The 16,821-nt window shown below is 55.1% G+C and overlaps 6 protein-coding genes across 6 annotated transcripts in view; 3 read left to right on the forward strand and 3 right to left on the reverse strand.

Moving 5' to 3' along the window:
• Positions 1-633, forward strand: part of BO95DRAFT_361207 (Zn(II)2Cys6 transcription factor) — a gene marked incomplete at both ends in the record, with an annotated part of 1,844 nt that extends 1,211 nt beyond the window's left edge. Inside the window, one exon of the mRNA XM_025582509.1 lies at positions 17-633. Coding sequence (XP_025443102.1) covers positions 17-633 — 617 coding nt within the window. The remainder of the gene's footprint in view (positions 1-16) is intronic.
• A 210-nt stretch (positions 634-843) lies between these two features.
• On the reverse strand, positions 844-6,314 carry BO95DRAFT_361150 (ABC transporter; the record flags this gene model as incomplete). The annotated part of the gene is made up of 16 exons (XM_025582505.1): positions 844-1,117; positions 1,223-1,603; positions 1,707-1,790; positions 1,871-2,512; positions 2,588-2,641; positions 2,714-2,764; positions 2,829-2,900; positions 2,959-3,079; positions 3,137-3,463; positions 3,567-3,729; positions 3,782-4,515; positions 4,564-4,797; positions 4,866-5,145; positions 5,217-5,442; positions 5,499-6,034; positions 6,099-6,314. The coding sequence occupies 16 exons, from the start codon at positions 6,312-6,314 to the stop codon at positions 844-846; spliced, it is 4,395 nt and encodes a 1,464-aa protein (XP_025443103.1).
• Positions 6,315-6,438: 124 nt separating this feature from the next.
• On the forward strand, positions 6,439-7,025 carry BO95DRAFT_442101 (uncharacterized protein). Its single transcript, XM_025586344.1, has one exon. It carries the CDS (start codon positions 6,696-6,698, stop codon positions 6,942-6,944), a length of 249 nt encoding a protein of 82 aa, XP_025443104.1. The 5' UTR covers positions 6,439-6,695; the 3' UTR covers positions 6,945-7,025.
• A 142-nt stretch (positions 7,026-7,167) lies between these two features.
• Positions 7,168-9,549, forward strand: BO95DRAFT_387643 (acyl-coenzyme A synthetase ACSM5). The gene is made up of 4 exons (XM_025583533.1): positions 7,168-7,789; positions 7,860-7,931; positions 8,015-8,713; positions 8,784-9,549. Exons 1-4 carry the CDS (start codon positions 7,234-7,236, stop codon positions 9,095-9,097), a joined length of 1,641 nt encoding a protein of 546 aa, XP_025443105.1. The 5' UTR covers positions 7,168-7,233; the 3' UTR covers positions 9,098-9,549.
• Positions 9,550-9,885: 336 nt separating this feature from the next.
• On the reverse strand, positions 9,886-13,925 carry BO95DRAFT_513840 (acetyl-CoA synthetase-like protein; the record flags this gene model as incomplete). The annotated part of the gene is made up of 3 exons (XM_025591631.1): positions 12,288-13,925; positions 12,181-12,188; positions 9,886-12,090 (listed from the first exon to the last, which is right to left on the reverse strand). Exons 1-3 carry the CDS (start codon positions 13,753-13,755, stop codon positions 9,886-9,888), a joined length of 3,681 nt encoding a protein of 1,226 aa, XP_025443106.1. The 5' UTR covers positions 13,756-13,925.
• A 484-nt stretch (positions 13,926-14,409) lies between these two features.
• On the reverse strand, positions 14,410-16,791 carry BO95DRAFT_104276 (pyruvate decarboxylase). The gene is made up of 3 exons (XM_025580334.1): positions 16,411-16,791; positions 14,903-16,317; positions 14,410-14,806 (listed from the first exon to the last, which is right to left on the reverse strand). Exons 1-3 carry the CDS (start codon positions 16,493-16,495, stop codon positions 14,471-14,473), a joined length of 1,836 nt encoding a protein of 611 aa, XP_025443107.1. The 5' UTR covers positions 16,496-16,791; the 3' UTR covers positions 14,410-14,470.
• Between the last annotated feature and the right edge of the window lie 30 nt (positions 16,792-16,821).

A 16,821-nucleotide genomic window follows, 5' to 3' on the forward strand; every position in this document is an offset into this window, starting at 1 on the left:
AGATCGCCCTCTTCAGCAAGGAGCGCCCGCTGCCTCCTCCCGGACTTCCTCGCCGTCCTCACCGCCGCCGAGGCGGCCATCGCCCGCTTTCCGATGGTGACCGAGTCGACCAACACCGCGGGTCGCCCCGCCGTCACCGCCCGCCCGGAGATCGTCCCCGCCCTGTGCGTCGCCACCATGCGCTGTCCGGACTTCGGGCTGCGGTGTCGCGGCCTCGCCGCCCTGCGCGGCTGGGACGCCCAGGAGGCGTTCATGGGCGCCGCGTTCAATGCGGATCTGATCGAGGAGGTCATGAAGGTGGAGTTGTTGGTCCGGTATCGTGCCGGGGAGGAGAGTGTGTTGGAGGGGGTGAGGTTTGAGATGGGCATGGGGACGGGCAGGAAGACGGGTGAGCAGGGCAGGAGCGGGAGCGGGAGCGGACTCCGCCCCGCCGCGGCGCGGATTGGGTACCGCGGGAGCGACGGGGTGGAGCGCGCCCATTGTGTGGTGTTGGTGCGGAACGAGGCAACTGGCGGCGGAGCTGCGCGCTATCGAGGGGTCGGCGGCGTGGCCGTGTGTGCGGTATCTGCAGCTGTTGGATCATTTGTAGCGTTTTTAGGGGGGGGGGGGGCGTTGTGTCCTGGGGCGCAGTAGCATCACTTACCATGATATCATGCATGGATGAGAGATGAGTCTGAGATATTGGTGGCCCCGTGTGCTTTAAACATATTGCTGAGGCGGAACCGTTGACCGCTGGGATACTTCTGTTTGGTTCGGTGCTAAACCGTCGTATTACATGTATTATAATGATAATGGTCACCATCCACCTGTGACACAACGAGGAGATATCGCGATCGGAATCAGCTATATCACAGGGTTACCGGTCCCCGCCCCTTCCCCGCTCTCTCGAAGATACAACTCCCGAAACGCCCCAGCTCCACCCCCTTCCTCTGTTTCGCGGTTGAGCAACTCCCTCGGTGCCCCGTCCTCGACAATCTCCCCGTCCCGCATCACGATAACCCGATCATACCCGTACTTGATCACGGCCCGGATCCGGTGCGTGATCATGATGACCGTCCGGCCAGTAAACGCGGTCTGGATGATCGATTGCATCTGGGCCTCAGTCTCTTCATCGACGCTGTGGGTTATGTGGAGTCAGCTCGGTCGCTTATTTTCCTTGCTCCCCATTCAAGTGCGAGGGATCCCAGAGCCAAGGAAAGAGGGAGAAAGTGCCACTACTGACCTACTCGTCGGCTCATCAAGGACCACCACCCGCCCCGGACGAAGGCTGGCCCGCGCCAAGCAGAGCAGCTGCCTCTGACCGGGAGTCATGGTGTTCTCGTCGATGACGGTGTCCAACCCGAGAGTCGGGTCGGGGAGATGACCGAGGCCCACGGTGAACAATGCTTCCATTACCACCGTGTCGTCACCGTGTGCATCGAATGGATCAAGGTTGCGCCGGAAACTAGAGCCCTCCAGGATGAAGGAATCCTGGGGCACTCCGACGATGGCTGTGCGGAGGAAGGTCCGGTCGATAGTCGAGATGCTGCGGCCGTCGATGAGGATCTCCCCTTCGGTGAGGTCGGATATACCGAAAATGGCGGTGATGAGAGAGGTTTTGCCACTATATTGAAATATCAGTTCAGTCGTTAGGGCAACTTATTCTGTCCTTGTGAGGCGACACGTGGTTCATTGTCACCGTGACTCGGGAGTTGAGGGTGGCAAACCTTCCTGTACGGCCACAGATGGCTAGTTTCTGTCCAGCGGGAATTGATAGTGATATATTTCGCACGGCATGGGTTGATTGAGCACTAGGAGATCTCCTGGTTTAGACCCAACGCCGTTGATCTTTGGACGGTAGCACGGAAAGGAAGGACAGGAGAAGACCCACCCGTAGGCGACGGATACCCCCCGGAACTCAACAGAGCCTTCAACCGGCCAATTTTGCGGTAAATGCTCTGACGGCTCATGCGAAGGAGGCACAAGAATCTCGGAAGGGGTCCGTTCCACAAACGACTTGATCCGGGCCACCGCCCCCAACGAGGTTTCCAGGGACGCCCAGTAGGTGGTCAAGAGCTTGACGGAGGTGCCAAAGGCGATGATGTTGACGAGGGCCAAGCCCATCGCTGCCGGGGAGATCTTGCCCAGGCTGGCGACGCCGACCCCCATGACCACCACGACGAACCCGGCCAGGCTGAGATCTAGCACCAAAGCGAGCCACGTTTGCACGGCGTACAGCAGGTAAAACGGCTTCTGCGCTTCCACCAACAGCTTATAGCACCGTTGCCTGTACCTGTGCGTCCAGTCAAACGCGCGGATCGTCTCGAGCCCCTGGATGGTCTCCAGCAGCAGCGACAGCAAGGGAGCGCGGGCTTCGAGGTCCAGGATCCGGAGCTGGCGCGAGGTGCGCGTGTAGAACCTCTGCACCACGTAGAAGACCACGAGGCAGGCGGGTAGCGCGGCGGCTGCGTAGTGAACCTGGATGGCGATGACGATTATCTGCGCGATGCACATAAGTAGAGCTTGCGGTGTCCTCCGTTAGTATCGTTGTCTCTTTCTCGAGGCAGCGCTTTGCCCTCGGCGTGAAAGTTGCTTACTAAGAGAGAACAGCATGAGGAACTCGGGCACTTGGAAATCAATGAGTTCGAGGTCCTGACTGAAGCTGCGCCATGGTGAGTGATCGAATCAGCCTGAGCCACACAGTCATAAATTTGAAAAGGGGGAGGTCGCGGACCGGTTCAACGTTTCCCCTGCGTCCAAAGATGAGAGAAATGAAAATGGCGCACTGTGATGGCTCGGTCAGCGACGCCCTCTGAGTGCAAGCCAGAATCACGACACGAGTGGCGTACTTCAGCACAGTCTGGAGAAGATCTCGATGGAGAGCTACCATGGTTCGCGGAGCCACCAGACTCCAAAGACACCTTGCATACTGTGAGCGCGTTCGTCCTTTCCCAAAATGAGGTAACATATGCATACCACGGGGCCAAGACAAAGAAACCAGCGACCAGAGCCCCAAGGAGCCAATAGACCCCAACTCGCATGTTGAGGTTGTGGTTAGGTTCTCGGTCGTTATCCTCGGCCCACCATTTGACCCAGACAGCTGCATTGCACCACCACATCAGCCAGCTGTGACGGCGAAGAGGGGTCCAGGGCTTACACATAAAAGTATGTAGCGCGACTAGCACAGCCAGCGAGCCGTAAACCAACAGCCAGGCAGCCGACGGCGCGGTGGCGAAGTAGTACCGATATATAGAAATGTCCGCCAAATCCCGGTCAGGAGCCGGTTCTTCCTGCACTGCGAGTTCCTTCTCATCGGCCTGCACTGGAGAGGCGACCCCGGAGAGCTCTGCCGCAGTCACTAGAGTCACAGAGGACGCGTTATCATGCGGGATGGTGGGATTAGGCGAGACACGTGGCGTCGAGCTTGTCACTGATCCATCCGCACCTACTGTAAGCACCTGATCGGCGAATGCAAGCCAGCGAGCTGTGATTTCAAAAAGACAATGTTAGATAGTCGAGTCAAAGAAGCTGTTACGTTATGGTTTACGCAGACTAAGAGATGCGGGGGTATAGAAACCAAAACATACGTGAACTGGATGCCACAACAACAGTCACCCCGGCGGTTCTGAGCAATCCATGGGGTCCCAACACTCGGTGGAAGATGTGCTCCTCTGTGGCCGGGTCCAAACCACTCATGACATCGTCGAGGAGCACAAGATCGGCTTGACAGAAGATTGCTCGTGCCAGAGCCTGGTGACAAATTCCACCCGGCGTGTGTTAGCTTAGGGCTGGTGGAAGAAACGTGGGGCCATACCAATCGCTGTTGTTGACCCCCACTTAGACCTATCCCTTGTCCCCCAACAGCCGTGAGATCTCCCTCTGGCAGACTGGCCAGGTCCTTATGCAGGTCGCAGGCTTCTAGAACGGTGGCATACCAAGTCGGCGAGGAAGACACGCCACTTCCCGGGCCGCGGATATTTTCCTGAATGGTGCCGGACACGATCCATGGTGCCTGGGCGCAGTAGGCGAAACTACGAGCTGCCACGGTTAGCTTGCCACTGACCTTGGGGACCTCGCCGAGCATTGCGCGGAGGAGCATGGACTTCCCGCTTCCAACAGGCCCATTCACCATCACGAGCGCTCCACGGTTGAGCACAAAGGAAAAGTCTTGTAAAATCGGGGTGCCATCGTTCCAGGTAAGGGAGACGTCCTTTGCAACGACATGCCCGGAGCGACTGGCTTTGGACAAGATCGGATCCTGAAACAACATGAGCTTGTACGCTTCTGGCAAGCACCGACCCTCCGGACGGGGTGGCTGCAGCACAAACACTCGGATGCTGTCGATACACCCCAACGCCGTGGAGAGCTCCGTTAGTGACTGCAGAAAACCGACGAACGAGGAAGCCAAAATGGTCAGAAACGCGAGGGCAGTAAACGCTCGTGCGCTGTCGAGCGTCTCGGTCCATTCTTTCTGGCGGGCAATCAAATTGTACATCGAAAGTGCCACCACTGGCGTGACAAAGGTATTCGCATGCACTAGAAAATTTAGCTGGGTGATATGAGGCGGAAAAGTTTTATACAGACCTAGCAGTGTAATCACAATGAGAAGCATCCGATACCCGCGAGAGCGTCGCACTTCGTTGTCTCGAAAGGACCTCATCTGCTCGGACAACGTCCGCGCCATTCCGGACATCTTGATAGATTTCATTGCTTTGAGCATCGCAGCCGTGGCCCCGACCCGAGTCTTAATAGCCTGCAACCACAAAGTCTGCCTTTGGACTAGATAGCCAACTGCACCGGCAACGGCCACCACGCAGACTTTCTCAGGTCGTTAATGCAAGGCCCCGGCAATCAAGAATAAAACCTCAGCAAGTAAGAATACGCACCCAGAGAAATAATTACAGGCGCCAAATCTGCTATACGTAGCGGATCCGAAAGTAGCCAAACCACGAGGATAGCTTCGGTCAAGCAACCCCACGTATCCTGGATCATTTGCATGCCGGTCGTGATCCGCTCAGTGTGTGTGGTGATCATTGTCGTTACGGCTGCGACATCATGCGGCTGCAGTTGCAATTCAAACACCTTATCGTACACGATGGCTATGAGGACACCTCGTAGCTTGCTCGCGAGGCGATTCGAATGGTGTCGTGCTCGTGTAGTAGCCACCTGTCGTGTGAGATAGTATTAAACTCCACAGTGAGCCATAAAGGAAAGCGAAATGGACGGGTCTCACGTACCCCGATGCCGACGAAGGCCAGCGCGAACGCCACCGTAAGCAACAGGCCTTTCTTGTAGTTGGTTGTCGAGTCCGGCATAGCAAAGAGGATGATGGCCCGCTTGATCAAGTAGGGCTGCGACAGCAGAAACCCTCCCTGAGCCAGCCGGGGAATGGCACCCCGAAGAAGCTCCCACTTCAACACCTGGAACAGAGGTAATAATAGATGATACCATTTGCCTTGTTCTCTACCTGGTAACAGCCATATCAGAAGCCATTGTTCTTTCACCCAGTCTGGAGACACTTACACCGTGCCCATCCCATAACTAGCCGAGCCTGTTCCGTTTCGTCGGCGCAAACAGAGCCATCGATCTTCAATAAGTCGCGCATCAAGAGCGTTCCCCTACACCCTTGCAAAAGCAGCGGGTTGAGCCACCAGAACAGACTCCGACTAATGGCGCCCGCCCCCATTTCCAGTGACTTTGGGCGGCAATGAGGTAGACTTGTGTGCTTTTTTTCCATGGACTCTAGAATGACTAGGGCAAAGATCACCACCAAAGATGCGATGTGAATTGACGCCAGGGTCTCAAGTCCCGAGACAGATAGCAGTGTGCGTGCCCGGGGAATCCCGAGCAACCAAACGACCAGGTAATGCAGAACGAGACATGTGGAAGGACGGAGGCAGCGAAAGTGCTCCAAGTGGGAGAGGTGAACGGCTGTGATGGCAGCGACAAGAGATGCGACCGAGGCCGGAAGGGAGAGACTGGTCTTCGGAGTCGATGGGAGAGTCCAGATGACTAGTGAGGCAAGTTGTAGGAGGATATGAATGACGTGAAAGACCTAGATACGAGATTTAAAGTCAGCTAGTGTTCGTTGCAAGACGAGGTGCGAATCTTTCGCCTACCATTTTGACCCAATAGTTTATAGCTGCGCGGACCTTTTGGGGACGGCTTCGAAGATTGCCCACACGGCACACCCCGACGAGGATGCTCAGCACAGCAGGCGCCAGCAACAGCACCGCATCCTCGAACAGCAAGGTGAAGTCGACATTATCCCCGCATCCATTCACCACGGGTCCCAAATGGTTCTCTACACTGATGGGGCATGTCTTTGAAGCCATATCCCGCGCTGCCAGCGACATGCTGTTGAGCAGAAGAGGCTCATTCGAGGGCCACGCGGAGTTTCAGGCCACAGCCTTTCTTTTACCCACAGACTGTATTGCTCTATCCACTCTTAGGAATTCAAGCCACGCGTGCCGTTCCCTCTGACATGCCAGGAGACTTGCCCCTGACCCGCGCCGATCATCTTGGAAAGACAGGAATGCTTGGCTAGACATACTTGTTCCTTGCAGTTCCATGTCTTATGCACTCCTCTTGCATGTTTGACACTTTCAGACTATCTACCAATAGTTTCCAAGAGTCTCTATTCAAGCTTGACAGACGGCGCAATCTGACGTGTCTTGGTGTCGGGGGCGAATTCAATTTCAGGCTTTAGCCATCCGATGCCTCAGGGAGCGGTAAGTGCCGTAAATCTGACCTGTTCACTGGAGGCTGTCTGCGTTGGCTTGCATGCTTTCCTATCGGGTCTCTGTAGTCTTTCGAACCCGTCAATAATCTTCCATCAATTTGCTTCTTCGAGGGTGCGGGCTGTTCTGCGGCCGCAGATCTTCAATGGGAGAAATAATTCACATCACACCATCGGCTCATATGTGACGCCTCACCCACACTACGCTGCGCCAGGTAAGGTTTGAGCCGACAAATGTCTTGATGAGCGCTGTGTGCCAGGCGATCGGTGGCCGCTTGGCTTGGTGTTGCTCCCCGCCGTAGTGTCCCCTAAGACAGAGCCAGGTTTTACATACTCTGTGCCTCCCACCAGTACCGGTAGGAATCCTCCTGATGATTACCCCAAACGAAGCAGCTATCATCAGCGTTGAAATCATGACAGTCCCCATCAGCCAGCCGAGCTACAACCTCGAGTCGTTCAACTTTGCCCGACATGTGCTGAGCCACTGGAGCAACAAGGGTGGTGATCCGCTGGCCATGGTATACATCGAATCGGGGTCTGACGGCCCAGGCCAAGCTCAAGAATTCCACTACAGTCATTTTGAGCAGAGGGCTCACCAGGTTGCACATGCTTTGCAGGCGAGCGGAATTAACAAAGGAGATGTCATTCTCCTGATGTCCTGCAGAGCCCCAGATTGGTATGAGATGCTCTGTGGATGCATGCTGGCAGGTGTGGTGGTTTGTCCATGCTCGGCTGCCTTGATGCCTGCGGAGGTATCCCAGCGGGCGCAAATGACCAATGCATCGGCCATTGTGGCCAGTTCTGGGCGGATTACAGAAGACGTGCTAGCATGGGCGGATGCACCTTCCCAGCCTTCAAGGAGCAGGAGGATTATCCAGCTTGGGAATGGGGACGTAGTGTTTCCCCATCCCAAGGTGATGACATATAGTCGACTTTTGACAAGCGTGCATGCAGGAGCGGCGCCAAATCTGCCGACAACTGTTGCAACTGACCCATGCTTGTTGTACTTCACTTCGGGGACGACTGGTGAACCGAAGATGGTGAGGCATACGCATTTGTCATATCCGTATGGTAGGTGTTTGGTGTACTGGATGGGAAGAGAAGTTGGTTTGATGTTATGCTTGCTGACTGTGTCCTGAAGCCCACATACGTACCGGAAAGGACTGGTTGGACCTTTGCCCGGGAAAGCTGCTTTTTAATACATCTGACCAAGGTGATTTGCAAACTACAACCCACTTGCGGCTACATTCAGGAAAGGTGTCAAATAGGCTAACATCGAATTGTTCATTCTCACAGGATGGGCCAAAGCCCTGTGGGCCTTCTTTGGCGCGTGGGGTCAGGGAGCAGCCTTGTTCCTGGATGGCGATGAGGGGCCCTTTGAGCCCGAGCGCGCCATCGACCTGCTGCACCACTTCCCCATCACCACCTTCTGCACGGCGCCCGCCATTTATCGGCTCATGGTCCGCGGTGAATTGGCGCAGAAATTTGTCGACCAACCACCGCGGGCCCTGGAGCACTGCACCAGTGCCGGCGAGAACCTCGAGGCTCAGGTAATCCTGAAGTGGGCCGAGAACACCGATGGGATCATCATCCGCGACGGTTTCGGGCAAACCGAGACCTCGATCTTGTGCGGTAATTCGCCTGCCATCGCCCCAAAACTCGGATCGATGGGCAAGCCACTCCCAGGGGTGCCTCTCGCTATTTTGAATGCCAACCGCCGGCTTGCTCATCCATTTGAGGAAGGGGATATTGCCGTGCGCGTCTTCTCCACTTCCGCTCCTATCCACCAACAAGCATGTAGGCCGCAGACCAGCTTTTTGGGCCTATTCGATGGCTATATTCAGTCCGATGGATCCACTCGTCGACCATTAGTTACTGATGATGAAGGCACTTCCTGGTACGTGACGGGCGATCGGGCGTATCACGATGACGAAGGATATCTGTGGTATGTGGGACGTGGCGACGATGTCATCAATTCAGCGGGACACCGCATTGGTAAGTCACCTACCCACTCACTCACTCCAAGCCAGTGTAGAATGGGTACTCAATCTAAGCATCTTTCCAGGTCCAGTAGAAGTCGAGGTGGTTCTTAAAAGCCATCCTGGGGTGTTGGAGGCTGTCGTTGTGGGCACGGTCGATCCCACGCGAGGTGGCACCTGCGTGAAGGCCTTTGTGGTGCTGCGCGATGCGCATCCGATACCCACGACTACTACCCACTCACGACTAACACAGGAGCTGCGTGAGCATTGCCTGCAACGGAAAGCAGCGCACTGCTGCCCTCAGTTGTTTGAGTTTGTGAGCGCAGAGTCGCTCCCACGCACCATCAGTGGGAAGGTTATGCGGAAAAGACTAAGAGAAAGTGGCGAGACATCAATCTGAGTAGTTATTGAGACCTGGGCTTCGGATGACTCTGGATATATCAGGTAGAATATGGATCGAGGTGCTTGATCGATAACGGAGACCACAGAGACACAATCATGAAATTGACCAAGCTCTTTGTTGCTAGTAATCATCGGCGTGTAGGGGCCAATTGCAGGAACTGCGACACTCATCGCATAGAGCAACCTTTTGCATGGAAGGAACTTGACAAAAGACCCTTGGTGACATTATTATTCTGTTGGGGATACTTGTTTGTTTGAGCAGTTGTCTGATTGAAGCGCAGAGTGTAGGCACGTCCGTCCTCGTGAAATAGGCACAATATATAAACTTGAACTTAAGTTGAAGAGGGGCCGCTCCGGCATGTTCGTCTCGAATGGCCAGTCGTGCTTGACAGAACCTTATTATGAATGGATGCTGCAAGAAGATGGAATCATGATATAATTTAAGCACACTTCCAGGGTAGGTAGTGAGTGAGTGCAGTGGAGGGGACTCGGACTGGGACTTGGGCGGGATGAAAGATCTCATCACGTGACAATGATCGCACGCCTTCGCCTTTCCTTTTGTTTATCCTCTCAATCTCCAGGCTATCATCAACCAGGCATGTCGCTTAAATCATCACTTATTTTTTCCAGTCGCGGTGTACGTTTTGAGAATCGCTACGGGTAACACAAGTCACGAACCCCGAAATTTTAGTCAACTGCGGAATTTCCTCCGTCTGTCTATTGCTCTCTATTGAAGACTCTAGACTGCTGCTATGACTGCACAAATTTCCCGCCTCGAAACAGACTTTACCGTCTGATCCTCTCAGGAACCCAGTAAGTGATAGCATAGTCACCTGCAAAAGGACACTCCGAAACCAATCGATTGACATTGGCGGGATCCGCAATCCAGGCGGCCGCACACATATACTCCGTCGTGATATCCAGGACCTCCTGGTTCCTCAACTGCGCATCATCCCACGTCACGTTCAACGACAGAACATCTCCCGGTCCCAAGCTCGGATACCACATGAAGCCCAGGTCCGTGCGTGAGATGTTATCCATCAGCCGGAGTCGATCGCTTTTGTCATCGGCGGAAGACTCGTACTGCTCCAGCAGCCAGTTGAAAGATTGGCGATGCAGGACGTCGTCAGCCACCCTCAAGTCGTCGGCGCCAGAAGCGCCAGCCGCACGCAATCGGGCCTTGATGTCGTTGAGCGGGGCGTGCGCGTGGGCCGACAACTCCTCCTGGTCGCTTTGAACACGAGACAGGAGCTGATACACAGTTTCGTTGGGGGCTTGACCGATCCGATTTACGTAGAAGGTCATCGTGGGACCATCTACTCGAAGTGCATCACCAACATCCGATGATAAGGGTGATGTCGACGATGGTTCCAGAGCCATGGGCCAGTGCCGTCCCGAATCAACTCCGGCGAACACGGCCTCTTCGCTCCCCGTGAGCCGCCAGTTCATCATCACACACGCACACTTCGCGATGGTCGAGGCCGGGAACCCAAACTGCCTCCGCATCAAAGACAACTCGGGGAGGTGGAGGGTTCGCGTTATTCCTTCAGTGCCCCGGCCTTGGTCTCCGTCGAGGGCCTCGCGGGGACCGAACAAATTGTTGCTGCCGCTGTCGGAACACGATGCAGCCCAGTCCTGCCAGTCGCCTTTCATCCACCCTGGCGCTTTCTGTGGGGGCCACAACGAGTCCGGCGTCGCGGCCAGACCTTGAAGCCGCTTCACGTGGAAGTCCACTGACCTTTGGGCTTCAGGGGTCATTCTGTATGCATGAAAGGCGCGAGCAAATGTCGGGAACGGGACCGTTGAGATCATGCTGGAAGAGCTACCTCGACTCTCTGTACTTCTGAGGAGCTCCTGCAAGTCACGGGCCAGCGAGAACAGATAGAACCCGTCGAATACAGCGTGGTGAAAGTGCATGATAACTCCGGCGAGGCCCTCCCGGGTCTTTAGGATTGTCGCCTTGAACGGCGGTCCAGTGGCTACGTTCACCCAGTCGAAGGCAGGATCATTCATTCGATAGTCTTGCAGCGCTTGCGCATTCTCCACCACTAGGTCATCATGGCTGATCTGCAGCCGCAACCATCGATCACTCGGATGCATCACGAGATACAATTCCCGTTCTTCGTCGTAGGTGATGCATGTCGCTCGCAACAAGGGATGTCGCTGGATCCAGAGTTCAAGGATAGATTCCAATCCGTTGGGGGTGAGTGACGAATCTTGCGCCAGCCAGGCCGCCCGCATACTCCACGAATTTGACCGGGACTGGTCCCGTGCGAACCGCTGTAGGTAGTCTGTCGTGGGAATCACGCTTTCGACATCCCTCGGGCCAAACCCCAGAGGCTGCAGTTTCTGGAGGACCTTCTCTTCGAGATCTGGCAGCTGAAGACATTGGTCATAATATGACAGTGTCCATCCGCTATTGCCCGAATTTCCAGCTGGCGAAATGCTTCCGGTACTCGTCTGATACTTGCAAGACTGCAACAGGTTGACCTGCTTACGAATGGTGCTGTGATGGGCGAGGTCCTGCTGCGTGAGGCGACCGAGACCCTTCTGCTGCACCAAATGGAAGAACTGCATGATCATGATACTATCCGCATAGGCACGAATCGGGATGTCACAGTCAATCTGGTTCGTACTGATTCCGGCGATTCGCGCGAGACACCTAGTGAGATCCTCTAGCGCCGTGCCGGACTCAGGGCCTTGAGATGCCTGGAGCTCCTTTGAAGACTCCGTTAGGTAGTCCTCCACCCATCCACGGAGCTCAGCCTTTCGCACTTTACCGGTCCTTGTCGTGGGGAATCGATCATGTCCTAGGTTATCGTTCAAAGATAGGACCAGATATGGCGAGAAAGCCCTGCCTAGGTTCCTGCAAACCGCATCTTGAATCTCTTGCGTAGTCATATGGGACTCGGGATGGTTATTATCTCGGATAATGACAGCCACAGGGACTTCGCCGGCCACGGTATCAGGCACCCCGACTACTGATGCGGCCTAACATCGAGAAGCATGGAGATGTCAGTACTATCTGCAACCGCAGTGCTCCGACAAACTAGGAAGGGCGTGTGATCTGCTTGCACTTACCGCAATGCCTGGTAATCGAGTGAGATGTTGCTCAATTCTCCAAGGCGAAATATTCTCCCCCCCACGGATGATCAAATCTTTATATCTTCCTAAGATATACACCGCACCTTCCGCGTCCATGTATCCCTGGTCACCTGTCGCCATCCAAGTGACTCCGTTGCGCTCGTAGAAGGAGCTACTCGCCTCACTGGATGTGGCGTCCAGGTACCCAGCAATCAATGGGAGGCCGCCTTGATGAACTTCGCCGACCTGTCCACGTGGCAGGGGCATTCGGCTCTGATGACCGCAAACACGGATCCCGGCGCCCGATTGAACCTTGCCCAGGGAAACATCATCACCATCACCATCACTTTTTCCAGTTGCTTTTCCTTGTTTTCTCCCTACGATGGTGGAAACACTCATTGTGTTCATGAGTGCTCCCACTCCCTCGGTAGTGCCGTACCCAGCAACCACGTGCTGGGCACCCAACCCCTTGCCAAGTTCCAAGCTATCCTGGGTTATCGGGGCACCGCCTAGAATGATTGAATATGGTGATCGTCGCTCTGCTCCCGCCAGCGGCGCTGCTTCGCCTTCCGAGACAGCAGCCAACGCCCGAAGCATTGTAGGCACGCATGCAACATGGACTCGTCGAGGGCACCAGAAGCAAGCGTCAAGGGACTTGGCCGCGTCAAACGTCGCACTCGGGATCAGCACTGTCGCGCCTGCCAGCCAGAAGCTGACCTGCAGCAAGATACTGAAGATATGAAAGTTCGGGAGATGTTGGCAGAGGACGTCCTCCCCAGCCCGCAGCTTCCATTGTTCCATGAGGGTCAGGGCGGGCGCGCCAACAGTCATTGACGTATGTGCGCAGACTTTGGGCAGGGATTCGGTGCCGCTTGTGAGGAGGATGAGGCATGTCTCGTTGACGGGGCGAGAAGTTGGACATGCTTTGCTGCAGCCGCCTGCTGCCTCCAGCTCTGCGGCTGTCAACATTTTCCAGTCCCCAGTAGTAGCCTCATGGCATTCCCCAAGGCTGTACTTGATGATTTCCCGCCGCCTATCGCCGCAACGACGATGACGGCAGCTGTCCGTTTTCTTTACCACCTCATCTACCTGTATCGCCATGGTCTGATTCGACACCACGATGGCCGCGGGATCAAGTCGCTCAAGGAGTTGAACCGACTCGTCGGTGATGTGATCGAGTACCCGCGGGTCCATCGGCACGAATTGACAGCCCAAATTTATCGTTGCCCAGAAGAGCAGCGCGTATTCAGCTTCGTTGGACATGAAGGTCATCACACGGTCGCCCGGGCGCAGGCCGTTATTAGATATGATGGTTGCCAGACGACAACTCGCATCGTGTAATTGAGCAAAGGTCCACCGGACAGGATACTGCTGCTCTCCGATGACGCTCGACGCTGGCTCGCTATCTCCAATCTTCAAACGATCGACCCCATGGAGCGCGACGATTGCCTCGTGGTCGGGGAGTTGGCGGGCGATGTCAGCGAACAGCTCGCCCAGGCTCTTGGTGGGACCTTTTTGAGTAGCATCATAGGTATCGGAGAGAAGTGGTGATGGTGGTGTCGGGAGGCTCATGGTTTCTTGCGTTGGGTAAAGAAGATGGTCTTGGGTAAGTCACAGGGGAGGGATACTCTTGTGCTCACTCCAAGTGATGCCAACTTATAGTCAGCGTTGACGGGCACACAATTAACTTCCATAGGTCAGATAGCTCTGCACGTCTAATCCGTTCACGAAGTCAAAGCCCTCCGGATCACCGAGTCCCCAAACCTTGTTAGAATTCCCGTCATGTCGAGGTATCCGATCGGTAATCCTTACTGATATGGACGCTATCTACCTACGCCCTCAAGATAAACTTCATATGAAGTGGGAGAAAACTCAAATGGAGGTGAAACAAATCGGATGTATAAGACGCACCGAAAAGCCGAATCGGCAGATCAGTCTACATATCCCATTTTCAGTGAAAGCTTCCTATGCTTTGACCGCTATATGACGCATCCAATCGAAAACAAACCTGAAAAGATATTATGGCATCCCGAAGGCAGATCATATACACGTATCTGTGCCGATACATGGAGGTTATGAACCGATCAAACCGGCATCGACACCCCTAAATCCGGACAGATCAGCACGCCATCTGATGCACAAGAGCCTTCACTGCATGGTTGTCAGCTGGGTCCGATGCCGAGAACCTACATGAGACGCTGCAATATAACCTATCACGACGCAGTGCAATCCGAATAATATACCAAATGCGGAGCCGTATTAAGGATGAACTATCTATCATCCCCACTCATAGAGAGACAGTGGATCCTGCGTCCCGCTCTCCTGGGACCGCGATTCCTTGTGGACCCGCACGGGTCACCAATTTCGCGCCAAACTTTTTCATCGGCGCACTGGCTCGCGTCGGGTCCACACAGCATTCCACCAGAACCAGTTCTTGATGTGCACGCCGTAGCTGAGCGAGGGCGGCGGTGAGATCGTCCTGGGTCTTGACCTTGGCGGTAACCAGACGGAATGGTCCGTCGATGTTCTTCGAGTTATTGCTGTTGATATCCTGCAAGGACCCGGCAAACGCGGTGTAATCCCACCCTCCAATTTGGTTATAGGGGCCGCAGTGAATGGCTTCCTACAACAAGATCTGAATTAGAACACACACCAAAATTCGTCCAGCGGTGCAAAAGCCTTCGCCAAAAAAGCTCGATTGGGAGAACCCCGATCATACCTCAATCTGATAACCGTAGTTGTTGATGACGAAGATAACAGCCGGGGTGCGGTATCGGATCATCGTACTGATCTCCTGCGCGGTCATTTGCATACTGCCATCGCCGATCACGAGGATCGTGCGACCGTGGGTTTCCTTCTTCTTCGCGAGTTGACATCCCATCGCCGCGGGCAGAGACCAGCCGGTGGAAGAGTAGAGGAGCTGGGTTTGGAAGTCTGCACCGGAGGGCAGACGCACCTGGCTGGCGGTGAACCAACTCTCGCCTGCATCAGCAAATACGGTGTCTTGACTGGTGACGAGCGATGTGATTCCCGCAACGATATCGTCCACTGTCAAAGGCAACGGCACATGACTGTTTGTGACGGTGATGCTCTTGCTGCTGACGGAGGAAGCTGGCGAGGGCATACGGTTCCTTTGAAGACAGGTCATCGAAGCCGGCTTTTGATAAATGCTGCTCGACGCGACCAGGCCCTCAACAAGTCCTGCGATGGGGGTGTTGGGAATGACACGCCCGTGCGGCGTTCGGACAACTGTCCGCTCGATGGCAAGAATGCGACCGGCCTCTTGACAGACATCCACGGATTTCAGCGTGTGCAGATCATTCCATTGGCACCCAATGGTCACCCAGAGGTCCGCATCCCGGACGACGGTGTCCTCCACGCCTGGGTCGGAGACAATCGTCCAGAACAGTCCGCCACATTGTGGATGTGACTCCGATATCAAGGACTTGCCGTCCAGCAGATAGAACGCGGCGCAGCCGAGGGTGCTCACCAATAGATCGATCATCTGCACCGACAAATCAGACCGTATGCCGCTACCGAGGATGATGACTGGACACTTGGCGGAAGACCAGCAGTCCTGAATTGCTTCGATTGCCCCTGCAGTAGTGGCGTTCTCCAGTGAGTCTTCAGGTTTGATGCTGCGGAGGTTCGCTAAGCACCTTTCCGGAGAGACCGGTTTGTCGAAGCGAAGATTGGCGATGTCGACGGGCACCTCGATGTACACGGGCCGGCGATGGCGAAGGCAATCGTCCAAGGTCCGATCAATTTCCTCCCACGGGCAGTCCGAACCAATCCGGATGGCCTGGCAAGTCACCTGCTCATAGATCCGGAGCGATTGTCCCTTGTCGGCCAGTCCCAAGGAGTGATGGACAATTGTCGGGCTGCTGTAGACGGTACTCGGGGGTCCTCCGCAGAGGACAATCACCCGGAGCCCCGCGGAGTAGGCGCCTGCGATCGCATTCAGCAGGGAGAGACTGCCCACCATGTAGGTGACGACCACGACCGCGATCCCTGAGGCACTGGTGCGCGCATAGCCATCTGCGGCGTACCCGGCATTCAGCTCGTTGCAGCAGTTGATCATGCGAAGTTGGGGGTATCGGAGCAGCTGATCCAGAAAGTCCAGATTGAAGTCGCCTGTGCACAAAGAATCAGATTACAGCCAGACGCAATGGAAAGAGATAAGGGAGGGTGAATTATGGTCAACGGATGTGTACCGGCAACACTCACCAGGAACGACAAAGTAATCTTCTACCCGCAGCTGTTGCATTCGCATTGCAACCCAGTCCCCAATCTGCCACTTTGCGGTCACCATGTTGAAAGCCTTCGAGAAGCAGCCCTAGGGTTACTTTGGGACAGGAGGCAGGCTTCGAGGTGTGAATTGGGTGGAGGACAGAAAAGGCCGTTCGCCTAGGATTTGATCATATTCATAGAATGTCACAATGCAGGATTAATCTTTCAAGGGTAACAGGTCGCATCTTCCAATTCCTCGGTATGTCCACGAGACGTGCGGCTGCTAGAAGATCGGCCACTATTGGCACACTATCCTGTACTCTACAGTGCCCTTCCGTGTTCTGCGGTGTCATATGCGCGTCTCTCCGCAGGTCACTGTGAGCTATTCCAGATCTGCGCCTCTCTGTG

The sequence above is a fragment of the Aspergillus brunneoviolaceus genome (genome assembly GCF_003184695.1).
Source record: "Aspergillus brunneoviolaceus CBS 621.78 unplaced genomic scaffold BO95scaffold_27, whole genome shotgun sequence".
Taxonomy (NCBI): Eukaryota; Fungi; Ascomycota; class Eurotiomycetes; order Eurotiales; family Aspergillaceae; genus Aspergillus; species Aspergillus brunneoviolaceus.

Coding starts and splice junctions, on each gene's coding strand:
- BO95DRAFT_442101 (XM_025586344.1), top strand. CDS start 6,696: ATGCCTCAGGGAGCGGTAAGTGCCGTAAATCTGACCTGTTCACTGGAG.
- BO95DRAFT_104276 (XM_025580334.1), bottom strand. CDS start 16,495: ATGGTGACCGCAAAGTGGCAGATTGGGGACTGGGTTGCAATGCGAATG. Junction 16,318..16,410: donor AGATTACTTTGTCGTTCCTG/GTGAGTGTTGCC, acceptor CTTTGTGCACAG/GCGACTTCAATCTGGACTTT. Junction 14,807..14,902: donor ACTACGGTTATCAGATTGAG/GTATGATCGGGG, acceptor ATCTTGTTGTAG/GAAGCCATTCACTGCGGCCC.
- BO95DRAFT_387643 (XM_025583533.1), top strand. CDS start 7,234: ATGGTATACATCGAATCGGGGTCTGACGGCCCAGGCCAAGCTCAAGAA. Junction 7,932..8,014: donor TTTTAATACATCTGACCAAG/GTGATTTGCAAA, acceptor TCATTCTCACAG/GATGGGCCAAAGCCCTGTGG. Junction 8,714..8,783: donor TTCAGCGGGACACCGCATTG/GTAAGTCACCTA, acceptor GCATCTTTCCAG/GTCCAGTAGAAGTCGAGGTG.